General features: G+C 36.6%; 1 protein-coding gene across 1 annotated transcript; it reads left to right on the top strand.

Moving 5' to 3' along the window:
- The first annotated feature begins 2681 nt into the window (after window positions 1-2681).
- LOC141588453 (rhamnogalacturonan I rhamnosyltransferase 1-like) lies at window positions 2682-4367 on the top strand. Its single transcript, XM_074409896.1, has 5 exons — window positions 2682-2741; window positions 2831-2919; window positions 3010-3175; window positions 3287-3488; window positions 4033-4367. Exons 1-5 carry the CDS (start codon window positions 2682-2684, stop codon window positions 4365-4367), a joined length of 852 nt encoding a protein of 283 aa, XP_074265997.1.
- The last annotated feature ends 11896 nt before the right edge of the window (window positions 4368-16263 follow it).

The raw sequence follows: 16263 nt of genomic DNA, 5'->3' as shown, positions 1-16263 counted from the left end.
TTGTTAGATACATGAAAAGTGAGTAGTAGGTGCATGAAAATTAATAAAATGTTTCTCGTCTCGATTCCGGTCAATAATTTATACATTTTGAACCAAAAAATATGTTATCTAGGAATAACATTCTATGCCGAATCCAAATATGTCGTTATTTTTTACAAAAATAATCCTTATGGTGGAGTTCTCACGGTTCTCACTATGTAGGTGGTTTTCACCGGATCCCATATATATATATATAGGATCACATGAGTCCACCCTATCTTTTTGAGTCCGTGAGTCCATGATATAATATCACACATTATATTAAATAATATCACAGCTTACAGTATCACACGTTATACTAAACAATATCACAGCTAGAAAAAAAAAACTTTTTGAAAAAAAAAATTGAAAAAAAAAATCGTGATATTGTTTTGTAATACAATATCACACGTTATGCTAAACAATATCACACGTTATACTAAACAATATCACAGCTTTCACGAAAAAAAAATTGTTTAAAAAAATTTCCGAAAAAAAAATTTTGAAAAAAAAAAATTTCGTGATATTGTTTTGTAATACAATATCACAAGTTATGCTAAACAATATCACACGTTATACTAAACAATATCACAGCTTACACGAAAAAAAAAATTCGAAAAAGATATTCCCGAAAAAAAAAATTTCGGAAAAAAGAAAATTTCCGAAAAAAAAAAAATAAAAAAAATTGAAAAAAAAATTTCGAAAAAAAAATTTGAAAAAAAAAATTTTCGAAAAAAAATTTTAAAAAAAAGTTTCGTGATATTGTTTTGTATAGTGCGTGATATTTTTTTATGGACTCATGCTAAACAATATCACACGTTATACTAAACAATATCACAGCTTTCACGAAAAAAAATTGTTTAAAAAAATTTCCGAAAAAAAAAATTTTGAAAAAAAAAATTTCGTGATATTGTTTTGTAATATAATATCACAAGTTATGTTAACTAATATCACACGTTATATTAAACAATATCACAGCTTAAACGAAAAAAAAAATTCGAAAAAAATATTCCCGAAAAAAAAAATTTCGAAAAAAAAAAATTTTGAAAAAAAAATTTCGAAAAAAAAAATTTGAAAAAAAAAAATTTCGAAAAAAAAAATTTTAAAAAAAATTCGTGATATTGTTTTGTATAGTGCGTTATATTGTTTTATGGACTCATGCTAAACAATATCACACGTTATACTAAACAATATCACAGCTTTCAAAAAAAAAAAACCTTCTTGCAAAGAAAAAAAAAATCACAGCTTTCACGAAAAAAAAATTGTTTAAAAAAATTTCCGAAAAAAAACATTTTGAAAAAAAAAAATTCGTGATATTGTTTTGTAATACAATATCACAAGTTATGCTAAACAATATCACACGTTATACTAAACAATATCACAGCTTACACGAAAAAATATTCCCGAAAAAAAAATTTCGGAAAAAAAAAAATTTCGAACAAAAAAAATTTTGAAAAGAAAATTTCGAAAAAAAAAATTGAAAAAAAAAAATTTTCGAAAAAAAAAAAATTTTAAAAAAATTTCGTGATATTGTTTTATGGACTCATGGACTCAAATATTTAGGTGGACTCACCGGATCCTACCTCTATATATATATATATATATATATAGGGTCGGGGTCAGGTGCGAACTAAAGTTCAGTGCGAACCGTACGAACTACCTATCACAGGCTGACTACTTTTATCATCCGCTCAAAAGCCCAACCTCTCATACTCACGTACTGCCAACTTTCAAAACCAAATCATATTTTCAATACACCTACTCAAATCCTAACTTTCCATCACCTCAGCCACTACCAACTGCCGCCGGCCACCACCATGCTAACGACGGATATCAGATCGGACGGTGTTATCTTTTTCCTTCTCTTCCCCTTTTCCCACTCCTCTAAAACATAAATCTCGACCTGCTGTCGTCGCCGCCCGACAACGACGAGCATCGTGACGCCGGCACAATACCGCCGTATAATCCTCACCGGCGCACCAAATTTTCTCCTCCATAGTCGGCGGTTTACGACCTCCTCCCCAGCCCAAATTTTTCTCCTCATCGTCGTACCTCGTCGCTAAATTAGAAGCCGCGCCAATACCAGTCCCTTAATCTGACGCTATTGTCGGCGATTTACGGCCACCTACCACGAATCTCCGATGGTAATGTTTCAAACTCTAGCATCATTTTGTAGATCTTGTTTTTTTGGATTTCCATTTTTTAATGCCGGTGGTTTGGTAGGCTGTCGATGGAGGTGTTTTGGTTAGTAAATTATTATTTGGGACTTGTGCTATGGACTGCCTATGGTTGGAGTGAGTAATTAGTAGGAAATGATGTAGATGTTTAAGCATCCGAATTATTGTTATAGATTAAATATTTGGTCCAAAAGTAGAGACATTTCAGCATTATAGATTGTGTGGTTTTCCCTTGATTGTTTGTTATACAATAATGTAGCTTTTTTTCGATGGTGTTGTTAATTATGGTTGTTGAAGAATTTATGTTGTTATTAGAGGTAGTGTTAGTTTAAGGTGTGCTAATGATATGTCTTACCTAGAATGAGTAATTAGTTTGTCATTTTGTGTACTTTTTGCAATTAGTTTGTTTTGCGAAAGGGGACCAATTTTCGGCCTGATTACCTGACATCTACGATTCATGTGTTGATTTAGGAGTTTATAAGAACAATGGTTATCTCATGGTATCATGCAATGGCGGTCTTAAATCTTAATCAAATGCGAGAAGCTGTAAGTTGGTTACGTTTACATATTTTCTTGATCAAAAATGGTCTTACCTAAATTTCCGCTTTTGTTTGGTGACTGTTATATTTTCACAGATATGTGACATGGTGGCCATAGCAAGACATCTAAATGTCACTCTAATTGTCCCAAAGTTGGATAAAACATCATTCTGGAATGACCTTAGGTAACTTGATTTCGCTTTCTTTAGACTTTTTGGGGAAATAAGGAGTATCTTGAACTTGTTACAAGTTTATTGTTTTCGATTGTTGGACAGTGAGTTCCATGATATTTTTGATCTTGACCATTTCATCACATCATTGAGAGATGAGGTTCGGATACTGAAAGAGTTGCCTTTGAAGTTGAAGCTACGGAATGAATTTAACCCGATGTATTCTTTGCCTCCTGTTAGTTGGTCAGACTTATCTTATTACCAAAACCAGGTTAGTTCAATTTGACCTAATTAGTAGTTTGCTAGAATTTCGTGCAATAAGTTAGCTTTTGTATGCATAAGAGTAATGCATCTAATCCTCTGTCTATTTGATGTGAGACAGATTCTTCCACTGCTTCTGAATAATAAGGCTGTACAATTGAATAAAACCGATACTCAACTGGCAAATAATGGGTTGCCTATTGAGATTCAAAAGTTACGGTGTAAGGTAAATTATGATGCATTGAAGTTTACTCCCCAAATTGAAGAGTTAGGGAAAAGGGTAGTTAAGATCCTTAGGCAGAGGGATGTAAATCTCTGCAAAGGTTTGATCATGATCGTGGCAACAGTCTCAATTGGTGTTAGTAGACTAGATGCAATGGCAAATTTAATGTCGCTGCAGGCCTTTTTATCGGTCATATAATAAATTGTATCCATCTAGTATCGGCTATATTAGCCTTTTCTTGGTCTTGTCATGTTAAAAAATATCAGTGAGATAACCGGATGAGAATCCTTCAGTACTGGCATCTTATATGTGTCGTTTTCACTAACCAACGGTCAATGTAGTTTGCAGTTAACTAATTGTCGTGTTGATGGGTTCTGCGAGGTATGCTCGTGACACGTGCCGCCATAAATGTTTCTCCAAGCATTGGAAGAAACACGATACCAGAAATCTTATATGTGTCGTTTTCACTAACCAACGGTCAATATTTGAAGAAGTTACACAAGTATAGACAAAAAAGCTCAAAGCAAAACTCCATGGATGCCATTCGAGCTGCTGAGGAGAGGTACTTTAATCCCAAACTCATTATTATTACATTACACCTGCATTCTACATTATTTATTTTCTATCACTATTCTACCTTGTAGATAATTCCCTTCTTTCAAGTATGTTGAATTCTATATACATGCTGTTCTTGAAATCTAAAAATCCACGGACTAATGTGGCCAAATGGTGTTCTAATATTTTTATAAGATATGCAAAAGCAAAGGAAGAGGCTGTAAATGCTGCTTACGCAACCAAAGAATCGGCAAAGTATGGACTTGGGTCAACAGCAGCCAGAACACGTGATAGGGTTGGAGCAACAACCCAATACCTTTCAGAGGAGCTGGCCCCAATCAAAGAAACCCTTTCGAGTGCAGGTCAGAAAACCAAGGAGTACACCACCGAGAAAGCAGGGGACATCAAAACTGGGACTCAGTGAGCCTCTGAGTATGCTACCGAGAAGGCTGTGCAGGCCAAGGACACAACAGTCAGCACCACTAAGAGTGTAGCCGGGTATGTAGGAGAGAAAGCGGCTGTATGGAATTAGGATGATTATATAGTGTTAAACGAATGAATGGATAAATGAATGTCGCGTAATTGTTGAGGTTGCTGCTAAGAAGACTACGGGTGGGATTAGGAATGAATCGGGGGTTAAATTCGGGAATTTGGAGCAATATGATTTGGTTATGATTTTACCCAGTTTCAAAAAATTTGAGGAAAGAAGTTAATGTTTTTGGATGGGAAATCAGAAGTTGACTTTGTTCAGCATGTACCAATATAAGTTGAAAGATTAACAAAGAATATAGTAAGGGAGAGTATATCTATCTAGCGAAAGTAATGTATTTAGCAATATAAAAAGTGTGTAGTAATTTAAAGAAGTGTATCTAGCAAAATAAAGGTATGCATCTAGCTAGCTATGAGTATGTATCTAGTAACTTATAAGAGTGTATTATTAAATTTAGTGTATCTAGCAAGTTAAAGGTATTTATCTAGCTAGCTATGAGTATGTATCTAGTAATTTATAGGAGTGTATCTAGCTAGCTAAGGGTATGTATCTAATAAATTTAGTGTATCTAGCGAGTTAAAGATATGTATACAGTAACTTAGAAGTGTGTATCCAAACTTAAATTAATATAAAATACATTGGAGCAAGAGTACGCCTATTAACTTATATCTCTAGACTAGTTTTACTGAATTCCTAAGTGATTCGTGTCTTCTATAATACTACTATGCTAGTGTTTTATACATGACTACATAACCAACTTATCAAACATTTTTAATTTTTTAAATAAGACGCGTTGTTTTGTAACTCAACTTTGTTGGAATCGTCATATATTAATCATATTCGTGTCGTTCTAACATTTGACTAATCGACATATATCTAGTACTCCCTTAGACTCATATGTATTTTCCAAAAACAAAAAACGTACGATTTAATGAGTATAAATATAAATATTAAGGACCACGTAATTAATAATGTGTATCTAGCAAGGTAAAGGAGTGTATCTAGCTTACCAGAGATGTGTATCTAGCTTAGAAAGGTTTGTATCTAGCAAGGTAAAAGAGTGTATCTAATTTGCTAGAGATGTGTATCTAGCAAGGTAAACAAGTGTATTTAACTTGTTAAAGACGTGTATCTAGTAAGGTAGAGGTATGTATCTAGCAGGGTAGAGGAGTGTATCTAGCAGGGTAGAGGAGTGTATCTAGCTTGATAGAGATGTGTATTTAGTAAGGAAAACAAGTGTATCTAACTTGTTAAAGACGTGTATCTAGTAAGGTAGAAGTATGTATCTAGCAAGGTAAAAACGTGTATCTAGCTTGCAAGATAATGGTCGGCCAAACGGAGGTGTATACAATAGCGTAAAAAGAAATGTAAGAGTGTTCTCAAATTGAACATGGGACTAAACCGACAATGAATTAGTATAAATTGTCATTGTTAATCGGGCTTCTTAGAAATGAATTATAAAGCAAGGCAAAACTTATGGCGACACTAATGTTCGACCAAATTTATTATTAAAACAATGTCCAACATTTTATTTTTGCAATGGATCTTATCTTAATCTCATACACAAGTTAGTACTTCCAGATACACATGATATAATTATTAGATACACATGTATCATGCGGTAATACCATGTGTATCCATACCAATATTATGCGATTTGGCACTACTCATTGTCTCATCCCATTCAAGAATATGTTAAACTCCGTATCAAACCGTCTCTTCTTAGTTTGAATGTTTCTCAACTTTCAGAGAGAGTGTTATTATTGTCTTATCGAAAGGTTTCAGCATTTGGCCCTTGGCTAAAAATAGTTATTACAAAATCATCATTAGTTCAATGCATCACATGTTCCTGAATCATGTCTATGGGTCACATTTACATGGGTAGCCTAAGCATTGAAAGAAACTTATCGATTCGCTCATGCGCAGGAAGGAGGTGGAAGACGAAATGACGATACAACATTGAAGCTGGTCCTTGTAATATGCCTGTTAGCAAGTATAGTATTCTTAGCTAACACTATTTTCCTGCAATACTAACCTTATTATATGTACAGGAAAAGATCTATGAATGAGTACTAAATTTGAGTATTTTAAAATCCGGCCGAGTCATGCACGCCGCCGATCAACATCAACATCGATCGGCGCGTGATCGGCCATACCCGTCAAGAACATCTCCGAAACTCAGACCAACATCTGTCAAGCCATGAACCAAACCCACTGTCCATACCAACCACAACAACAACATTAACGCCCAATACCACCACCACATCGACCACCAAAACACCGCATTTCTCAGGGGAAGTAAAACCTTCGCCAGATCTACAAATAAAACGATGCTCGGATTTAAAAATTACCGTCAGAATTTCGCCGGAGTTTGGGTGGTCATTCTTGTGCTAGAGCTGTCGTCGGCGTCATCTAAAGGTGGTGGAGATAGTTACGGATGAGGTCGAGGGAGGTTATGGTGTGAATGAAAGACACGCTTGTATCGGAAGTGCAGTTGGCCGGTGTCGGAGTTGCGTTGGAGTGGCCGGTGTCGGAGCTGCGTTGGAGTCACCGGCGTCGAATCATCGGAGCGGCCGGCGTCAGAAGGTGATGGTTGAGGAAGGTGGAAGGAGGGTAGTGGGCTGAGTGTATTAGTTTGACTGAAAAAGAGAAGGAGATAAGTCATAATCAATAATCAGCCATTGTTCTTATTTTACCAATTTGGGTTTTTTTAGTTCGCACAGTTCGCACCGAACTTTAGGTTCGCACGAGATCCTATTTCTATATATATGTATATATATATATATACATATAGATTTGGGATCCTGTGAGAACCATCAAGATAATGAGAACTGTGAGAACCTCTCACAACCCTTAGATCTTAGACAAACAAGGGCTGAGATTATACTTATTTTTCTAACCAATCTCCCTAATTTTCTATCATTATACGTTTTGTTTACTCTTACTCCTTCCTCCTTCATCTGACCTTTTTCCTCGAGCACCATTACTATGATTTCGACTAAATTAGTCCATACATGCGACTTCAATTTGACTTCCTTCTTTGTTCTAGCTGATTTCATCATCGATTTTTCTTATTTCGAATGATTAAAATTTAGGTAAATCCTCAATTTCCCCAATTTCTTTCTTATTCCTCAATGTTTATGATTTTTATGATTCAAATTATTTGATTAGGGTAGCATTCGTGACTTCTTTCTTTTGTTTTTAACTTTCAAATGTCGTTCGATTAAAGTTTCCTGCATTTTATCGAAGATCTTGCTGTTTCCTAATTAATTGAAGAATATCGACCTAATCGTGCTTCATTCAGGTAAGTTTTTTTAATCTTATAAGCTAATTAATTATTCTCAAAGTTTATTCCAGTTCATCTCCATCATGTGTGATCTTGTTATGCTATTCTCGTTGATTTGAAGCAAAGACTCGTCTTTGTCTCTTTGACAATAACCTCGTCGATAGGGAGACATTCAGTTAATAATTGTGTTACTGTTCATTTGTTGCTCCAATTATGTAAGTACTTTGCAATTCCAGTAAGCCGGATACATTTTATGAGTGCATTTTCTTAGTCATGTGAATTTTTTATGAAAATGATGTTTGTTGAAGTTAAGTGTTCAAATTGTAAAGGCTATAGTTAACGAGAATCGTGTTAGTCAATTTAGGTATTAGTTTTAGGGCGTGTTTGGATAACAAATGTGGAGGGATAGGATGAGGATGGAAAAGGAGGGGAAATGGAGAATATAGGATGTGTTTCTGGCTTTCAGCACAAGGATTTTTATTTTAATAATTTGAAATTCTCATTATCTTTATTAACATCTATAACATGTTTCATCTTGTGTATTGTCACATATTTACAAACTAAATTTTAATGGAAGTATGTGGTTTCAAAACGTTTTAAAGTTTAAGCATTTCGACTTTCATTGTTCTGCCACTTGATACATTGTTGGGGGATAAACACTTGACTAGTCTCTAAATCATGTGGTGCCATTATTTTTAATGATTTAACACCTTCTACTTTTCTAGGCACATATTCTGAAATCTATGAGGCATAGTTCCGTCCTAAAAGCGCAAAAGTCATGTTGATTCAGATAAGACGGCAGTCATAGATGAGGTATATGTTATATAGTGTTGTTTGATTGTCATCTGTTTGTGTGATTTTTTTGTTCTTGCTGTTGTATGCATATACTACATATTATGGAATATGTATGGTATTGATTTCGGGTAGCTTTAAAGACCGTAATTTTCCTATGTTGGTCATTGAACTGATGACTTGTAAGTAAGAAATATTTATGAGTGATTCTACAATAAATAAACAGATGGTGCTCAACAATCAAATTAAAATTTCTAGCAATATATATATTAGCAAACCGGTTTTATTTCTGATTGGGAAATCAGTTTTACGATGAATTATAGTTCTTTCCCTTGTAGATTCATTTCATAGTTTCTGTTTGTGTCACTTATGTTATCAGATTGCCTATTATAAAATTAGTATTTACCGTCAAATTTATCCTTGTTGGTAAGCTGAGAAATATAATGAAATCAATACAGTGGAATGTGGTCTTGTGTTCAAATGCAACATGTGCTTTTGGTCTTATGCCGTTCGAATGCCTTTTCCCGAGAAGGGTTTAGGCTAATCCTACCCTTTTTTTGGCCTATATAAGAAAACTAATTTTAGTTTAAACCCTTTCCCATCCTAAAAGAACGACAAGATTTTTGGGTGCAATATTCTTATCAGTGCATGAAATAGCCTTGTAGATGCATGAAAAAGTAATATATGTGCATTAAACAACCATGTACATGCATGAAATATGTCAAATACGTTCCCATCATAAGGGAAAAGGTTTAGGGTTGGATTAGGCGGCTCCGCGATAGTGGGCCGCCTAATCCAACCCTAAACCCTTTCCCGTCCTAAATTTTAGGATACTCGTCCCCCTTGTTTGATCCCATTCCCCTCGGAAAGTGTTCACACCGCCTCTCTAGGGTGTCTTTTAGTCTTAAGCCTTCGAATGACTTTTCCGAAAAAGGGTTTAGGGTAGTATAGTAGCGGGTTTGGCTAATCATTCCTAAACCCTTTTTCGGCCTACTTAAGGACACTATTCCCCCAAATTTAAACCATTTCCTGTCCTAAAAGAATGGCTAGAGTTGTGGTACAATAGCCTTATCAGTGCATGAAATAGACTTGTAGATGCATGAAAAAGAAATATATGTGCATTAAACAACCATGTACATGCATGAAATAAGTCAAATACATTCCCATCATAAGGGAAAAGGTTTAGGGTTGGATTAGGCGGCTCCGATGTAGCAGCCGCCTAATCCAACCCTAAACCTTTTTCCGTCGTAAATTTTAGGATACTCGTCCCCCTTGTTTGATCCCATTCCCCTCGGAAAGGGTTCACACCTCCCCTCTAGGGTGTCTTTTAGTCTTAAGCCTTCGAATGACTTTTCCGAAAAAGGGTTTAGGGTAGGATAGTAGCGGGGTTGGGTAATCCTTCCTAAACCCTTTTTTCGCCTACTTAAGGACATTTTTCCCCACATTTAAACCGCCATTTCCTTTCCTAAACAAATTGCAAGAGTTGTGGTACAATAGCCTTATTAGTTCATCATATAGACTTGTAGATGCATGAAAAAGCAATATATGTGCATTAAACAACCATGTACATGCATGAAATATGTCAAATACGTTCCCATCATAAGGGAAAGGGTTTAGGGTTGGATTAGCCTAACCCAACCCTAAACCCTTTCCCGTCCTAAATTTTAGGATACTTGTCCCCCTTGTTTGATTCCATTCCCCTCGGAAAGGGTTCACACCGCCCCTCTAGGGTGTCTTTTGGTCTTAAGCCTTTGAATGACTTTTCCGAAAAAGGTTTAGGGTAGGATAGTAGCGGGGTTGGCTAATCCTACCTTAAACCCTTTTTTCGCCTACTTAAGGACACTATTCCCCCAAATTTAAACCATTTCCTATCCTAAAATAATGGCAAGAGTTGTGGTGCAATAGCCTTATCAGTGCATGAAGTAGACTTGTAGATGCATAAAAAAACAATATATGTGCATTAAACAACCATGTACATGCATGAAATATGTAAAATATGTTCCCATCATAAGGGAAAGGGTTTAGGGTTGGATTAGGCGGCTCCTCGAGCGGGCCGCCTAATCCAACCCTACACTCTTTCCCGTCCTAAATTTTAGGATACTCGTCCCCTTGTTTGATCCCATTCCCCTCGGTAAGGGTTCACTCAACCCCTCTAGGGTGTATTTTGGTCTTAAGGCCTTCAAATGACTTTTCCGAAAAATGGTTTAGGGTAGGATCGTAGCGGGGTTGGCTAATCCTACCCTAAGCCTTTTTTTAACTACTTAAGGACACTATTCCCCCAAAATTAAATCATTTTACGTCCTAAAAGAATGGCAAGAGTTGTGGTGCAATAGCCTTATCAGTGCATAAGTAGACTCGTAGATGCAAGAAAATAAAATATATGTGCATTAAATAACCTTATACATGCATGAAATATGTAAAATACCTTCCCATCACAAGGGAAAGGTTTACGATGGGATTAGCCAACCCCTGGCTTCCTTTCCTAAACCTTTTTATTTTTCTTCATCTTTTTCTTTTTTCCCATCTTCAAGTTATCGTCTTGTGCAATGCAAAACATAAGCTATTATATTCTAGTGAAATAGCGACGGATCCTAAAACTCGAAGTTTTGAACTTTGACATCTTGTTTGGGAATGACCACTAAGCCATTAAGCAAAGGGTGTCAGGTATACATGATACAAAAAGCGAGTAGTGGTGGGCCCTTCTCGACTCTATAGAGATCTGCCTCTGTCATTGTAGCTTATGATGAAGCTGAGATATCGGATAAGTGCGAGCATTGTGAAAACCATAGCAAGAGGACACTGCAAGGTAACAAAAGGTACGTCTCTGCACAAAAATTCTTTTCTTCTTGTTTAACCTAGGTGAGAATGAATGTAAATACACTACTTTATTAGCATGAAAAATAGAAAAAGTCCGCCTTTGTATTCCGAGTTGTTGATACTAAATTTATGATGGCATCTTCCCTTGCTTGGTTAAGTTCGATAAACATTTGTGTATCCAATAGGTGATTTGTGAGGTTTACTTGTAATGGTGTTGTATTCAGCATTCTTGCCTACATTAGGAATTTGAATGCAATTCTATTTGTTTTGGTTACTGATCTTTGAGATTTGTAATTGTTGCTTATCAAATGTGAGGCAACGGTTCGTTGTGATTTTCTCGACTAATTTGCCAAACACATGTAAATTGTGAGGAAAATGATGGACATTTACGCTCTACACTTGATGCTAAATTAATGGGGAACTATCTGAAGTGCGAAAAATTTTAGAGGAGCGAGCTAGTATGCAATATACTGTAGTAAAAAAAAAAAGTAATAAAGAAAAGCAAAAAAATTGACCATATATTTCAAAATTTTCATTCTTTGTGTAGTTCTGCTATTGCTTCTTAAATATTTCTATGGATTTTTGATTAAGATAGTTCCCTGGTTTTTTTTTCCCCGCTGATTCATAATTTTTTCCTCTTAAATAGTTTGTTTTTTAAGTAATTATTCTATGTGTCTGTTAGTTACTGGATTCGTCTGTGAGTGACCTTCCGAGAAATCGGATTACATCGCTTCACGTCCTCACTCAGTTGTGATCCTGAGTTGTGATCCTGTGTTTCTTTCATTATGATACTTCAATCTTTTTAGGACGGGATCAAACAAATGCTATTAGCTCATGCATCTACGAGGATCAAACGAAGGCTGTTAGCTCATGAAAAAGCAATGTAAGCCTTGTAGATGCATTAAACAACCTTGTACGTGCATGAAAAAGCAATATATGTGCATTAAATAATCTTTGTTTCGTGTATTTTAAAGGCTATTAGCTCAATGGTAGAGCGAAGTGCATAATTTGCACAAAGATATGGGTTCGAATCCCATATAGCCTATTAAATAATTAACATACCCCATGATTGTAACTTGTCGAGATACAAGCTGTACAACTAAGATTAAACAGGCCATAATCATACATCAAGGAGGGAATGTATATGTTTGTAGTGATCAGAAATTCAAAGACTAGCTTATGCATACCATACATTCCAGTCCTTGGTAATCACTATGTAAAAGAAATACTGCTATTTCCTAGCCAATGTGGGAGTTGAACCCACATCTTGTGCATTGCACAATGCTCTGCCATTTGAGCTAATTGGCTTTCGGAGTTTGACCCAAATGATGCGCTTTCTAGGTCTATGTTGTAGCATTTCAAGTTTCAGGATAATTAAAGCTAATATTTTGTACACTTTGCTCATCTTTACGCTAAAAATTAGTACGATAGTATAGGTGATCACTCAGCCAAATTCGCGACATTTTACCTCATCGGTTAGTTTAATTGCTCAATTTTGGGGAATTAGGGTTTATATATAGAGGAATTTTATTAAATTGCAATTGATCATTGTCGTAGCAGAACTAAGGGGGCTATAACAAGGCTGCAACACATAAACGATGAGAAAATTGAAACTTTTTAGTTAGAATTTGGGAAACAAAGTTCTAATTTACGATATTGTCCGCTAACTAAAAATCCTGATTTCGCCACTGGTTGTGGTGGCGAAAGTGCGGAACTAAGGGGACTAGCAGATTAGAACTTATGGCTTTTTTTTTTTTTTTTTTTTTTTTTTTTTGTGCAGCCTTGTTCCAAGTTACTGGAAACAAATGCTTCAGGTAAAGAAGGAACATCTTCGTCCTCCAAAAAGCCCAAAGCAAGACGACTTTTTAGTGGACAGGCTGTCATGAGGATGAGTTATATGGATACAGAATCTCAATCTCCATTAGGAAATCTTGACTGTCCAAGCTTTGACCTAGGAATTTAAGGAGAGCTTATAGTCTAATTTTAGGTGGTTCAGGATTATGACAGTTGTGTGCTCTTTACAATTTCAAATGTATACCTGTACACTCAAAATGACTAAACGATGAATTCAAAGAAATTCAGAACACTTGGAATATTGTGATCACTTTGTCTGAAATTGCATATTTGAAGAACCAAATGAAGTGCTGAATACATGCATTTGCGAAAATCATACAAAACAAAAAACAATAATCCTATTGCTAATGCTTCTATGAGAGCAAAGGTTCAGGACTCCATGGGGCAAAGGAACCATCAAGGATCATGTTAAGTTCAAAGACTAGCTGCATACATACTAATAAACTTGCTAAAAATCTAGGTCAAAATCATATTAAGAAAAAAAGTGGACAAAAAATAACAAACAATGATACACAAAAGCCTAATATACTGCTATTTCAATCAAACTAATTTACTGATATTACAGTCAAATTGTAACACTACGGATTTTTATAAGTTAAAGACTCGACCGAGTAGTGCCTACTCGGCCGAGTAATGTTAAAAGTGTATTCTGTTTGGCTTCTGCCGAGGAATACTCGGCCGAGTATGAGGAATACTCGACCGAGTAGAGGATACTCGGCCGAGTATGCTCTATACTCGACCGAGTACCCGGTCCGTCGAGTATTATTTCTGCAGTTTTATTTGGGAATGGTTAGGGCGTTATATATTACGATAAACAGTTTCTAATTACAATTTACAAAACCTAAAACATCCTACGACGCTCTCATCATCTCTGAATCTCTCCTTTGGGTGATCATAGCAATTGTATTCTTCCCTTTGATTCATCTTCGGTAAGTCCCCATCCTTATATTCAATGATTGATATCTAGGGTTTGTCTTTGATCATGAATTGGGGGAAATGGGGTTTTGCAGTTAGTGATTGGAATTATGTGATTGTTGTTGTAGGTGACGATGTGGTAATTGTTATGCATTTGTATGATTGATTGCAGCATAGCGGATTGCGAAAAGGTAGGGTTTCTCCTACTCAGTACTGTTAATTGATTGAGATTGCATATGTGTTATAATTGTTGTTATCTGCTGATCATCGGAGGTTGGGTGTTGTGGTGACGGTATTCGTGTGGTTGTGCCGTGACGATTGTTGTGTTGTGACAGCTGTGATGTTGTGGTTTGTGTGATTGTGGTGGAGTCACTTGCGGGAGTGGCTTCACACCCTAGTTCGCCCTCCGTGGAACCCGCCATGGGAGGGGATGTGCACATTAAGGGACAGGGATTGTTAGTCGCTCGTTGATGAGCTGGACTAGGTGGGGATGGGCTGCGGTCACCCACTGGCGGCGAGGATTACCTGTTGCGATGGGTAATCTGGCAGGGCTACACACTTCGGTGTGTAGTCGGTTCTTGTGTGAGATCGATGATCATTTGGTTGTATTGTTGTTGTCTTATATTGATTGAGTAGTACGGACCCCGTGTTGTTGTTTTGTAAAACTGCGCGGTGATCCATTCGGGGATGGTGAGCGGATTGTGACATGTAATGCGAGATGTCTAGTTATGGGACAGACATGGGGAGACATCACTTCGAGTCTAGCTTCCGCCGTTACGAGTTTAGCCGTCTATGATTTCAGTTGTATTGAAGTTCTTACACTTTTAGTTTGTATTGGTTTAAGATAATGTATTCGCTAATTCTTTATACTTAAATAAATGATGTTTGGAAATTGTAACTTTGATATACTAACCTCGGGAAACCGAGATGGTAACGACCTTTCATGCTAGGGTAGTCCTTGGTAAGGTACCTTGGTATGAGGGGGTGTTACAAAGTGGTATCAGAGCCGACGATTCCGGCACCTAAAACAAATGAACCCAATGAACTTAGGGAGTCTAAATAAAATGAACCCGGGGAGAGTTGTTTGGAGCTACCGCAAAGACTTGGGAGACGTCCGAAGTCGCATTAAGGCCCTTACGATCTCAAGCCGGTCACATGGGGTGAAATTTTGTATGTTTGAGTCAAGTGTGTGTAATACTTGTAACTTGAGCCTTGTGTGGTTGTTGGATGAAATGAAAGGATTTGACCATGGTGGTATATGATAAAGGAATTGCGTAGTTGTGTGTGACGAATCGAAGCATGTTATGTGGTTCTTGCTAGGCTTTTGAAATGGGGTGTGAAGTGTCATATATAGATGGAAAATTTTGTGTAATTGTGCTAACGAAACGTGAAATTGGAGTATATGTAATGTGAGGTAGGATGTGTCTACATAATCATGATGATGTTAATGTTTGGTTGTTGGTCGTAGCATGTGGTTAAGGTCATACGTCTACATATGTGAATGTCGTGTTTAATTCTAATGTGAGTATGATGAAAGTTCACCTATGTACTGGTTTTTAGAAGTGTTGAGTGGTTATTGTTTGCTTTATGCATGTTTAAGTTGTTTTGTTAAGAAATTTTGATTTGTATACAAACCGATTTTGGAAGGGTTGTCTTAAAACTGTCATAAGTCGAGTTCTAGAAATGATATTGCTGTAATTCCAAGTTGAGGTGATAGCTTGTCCTCTTACGATTCTAACGATAGGTCACACGCCCAAAATGACCAAGTAACGAGTGAGATATGACTGTTTTACGAAAACTGGACGGTCTTGAGAATCTGCGATACTCGACCGAGTAGTCCCTACTCGGCCGAGTGTCTTTTGTACTCGACCGAGTGTTCCATATTCGGCCGAGTAATCTCTCTGTGATAATACTGTTTAGCGTCGGAGTCCCGAACTCGGCCGAGTAGTCTCATACTCGACCGAGTAAGGTCCACTCGGCCGAGTATTCCCAATACTCGACCGAGTAATCCTTCTGCGACAATTGAGTTTGCTTTCGAGTCGAAACTCGACCGAGTAATATAGTTACTCGACCGAGTACCTTATACTCGACCTGGTATGTTATGTACTCGACCGAGTACCTCGGTGGGCGGCCGTTTTGAGACGGTGGCTATGTATTACCATAATT

The sequence above is a fragment of the Silene latifolia genome, chromosome 6 (assembly GCF_048544455.1).
Source record: "Silene latifolia isolate original U9 population chromosome 6, ASM4854445v1, whole genome shotgun sequence".
Lineage (NCBI taxonomy): Eukaryota > Viridiplantae > Streptophyta > Magnoliopsida > Caryophyllales > Caryophyllaceae > Silene > Silene latifolia.
This window is presented reverse-complemented; position numbering and strand designations above follow the sequence as displayed.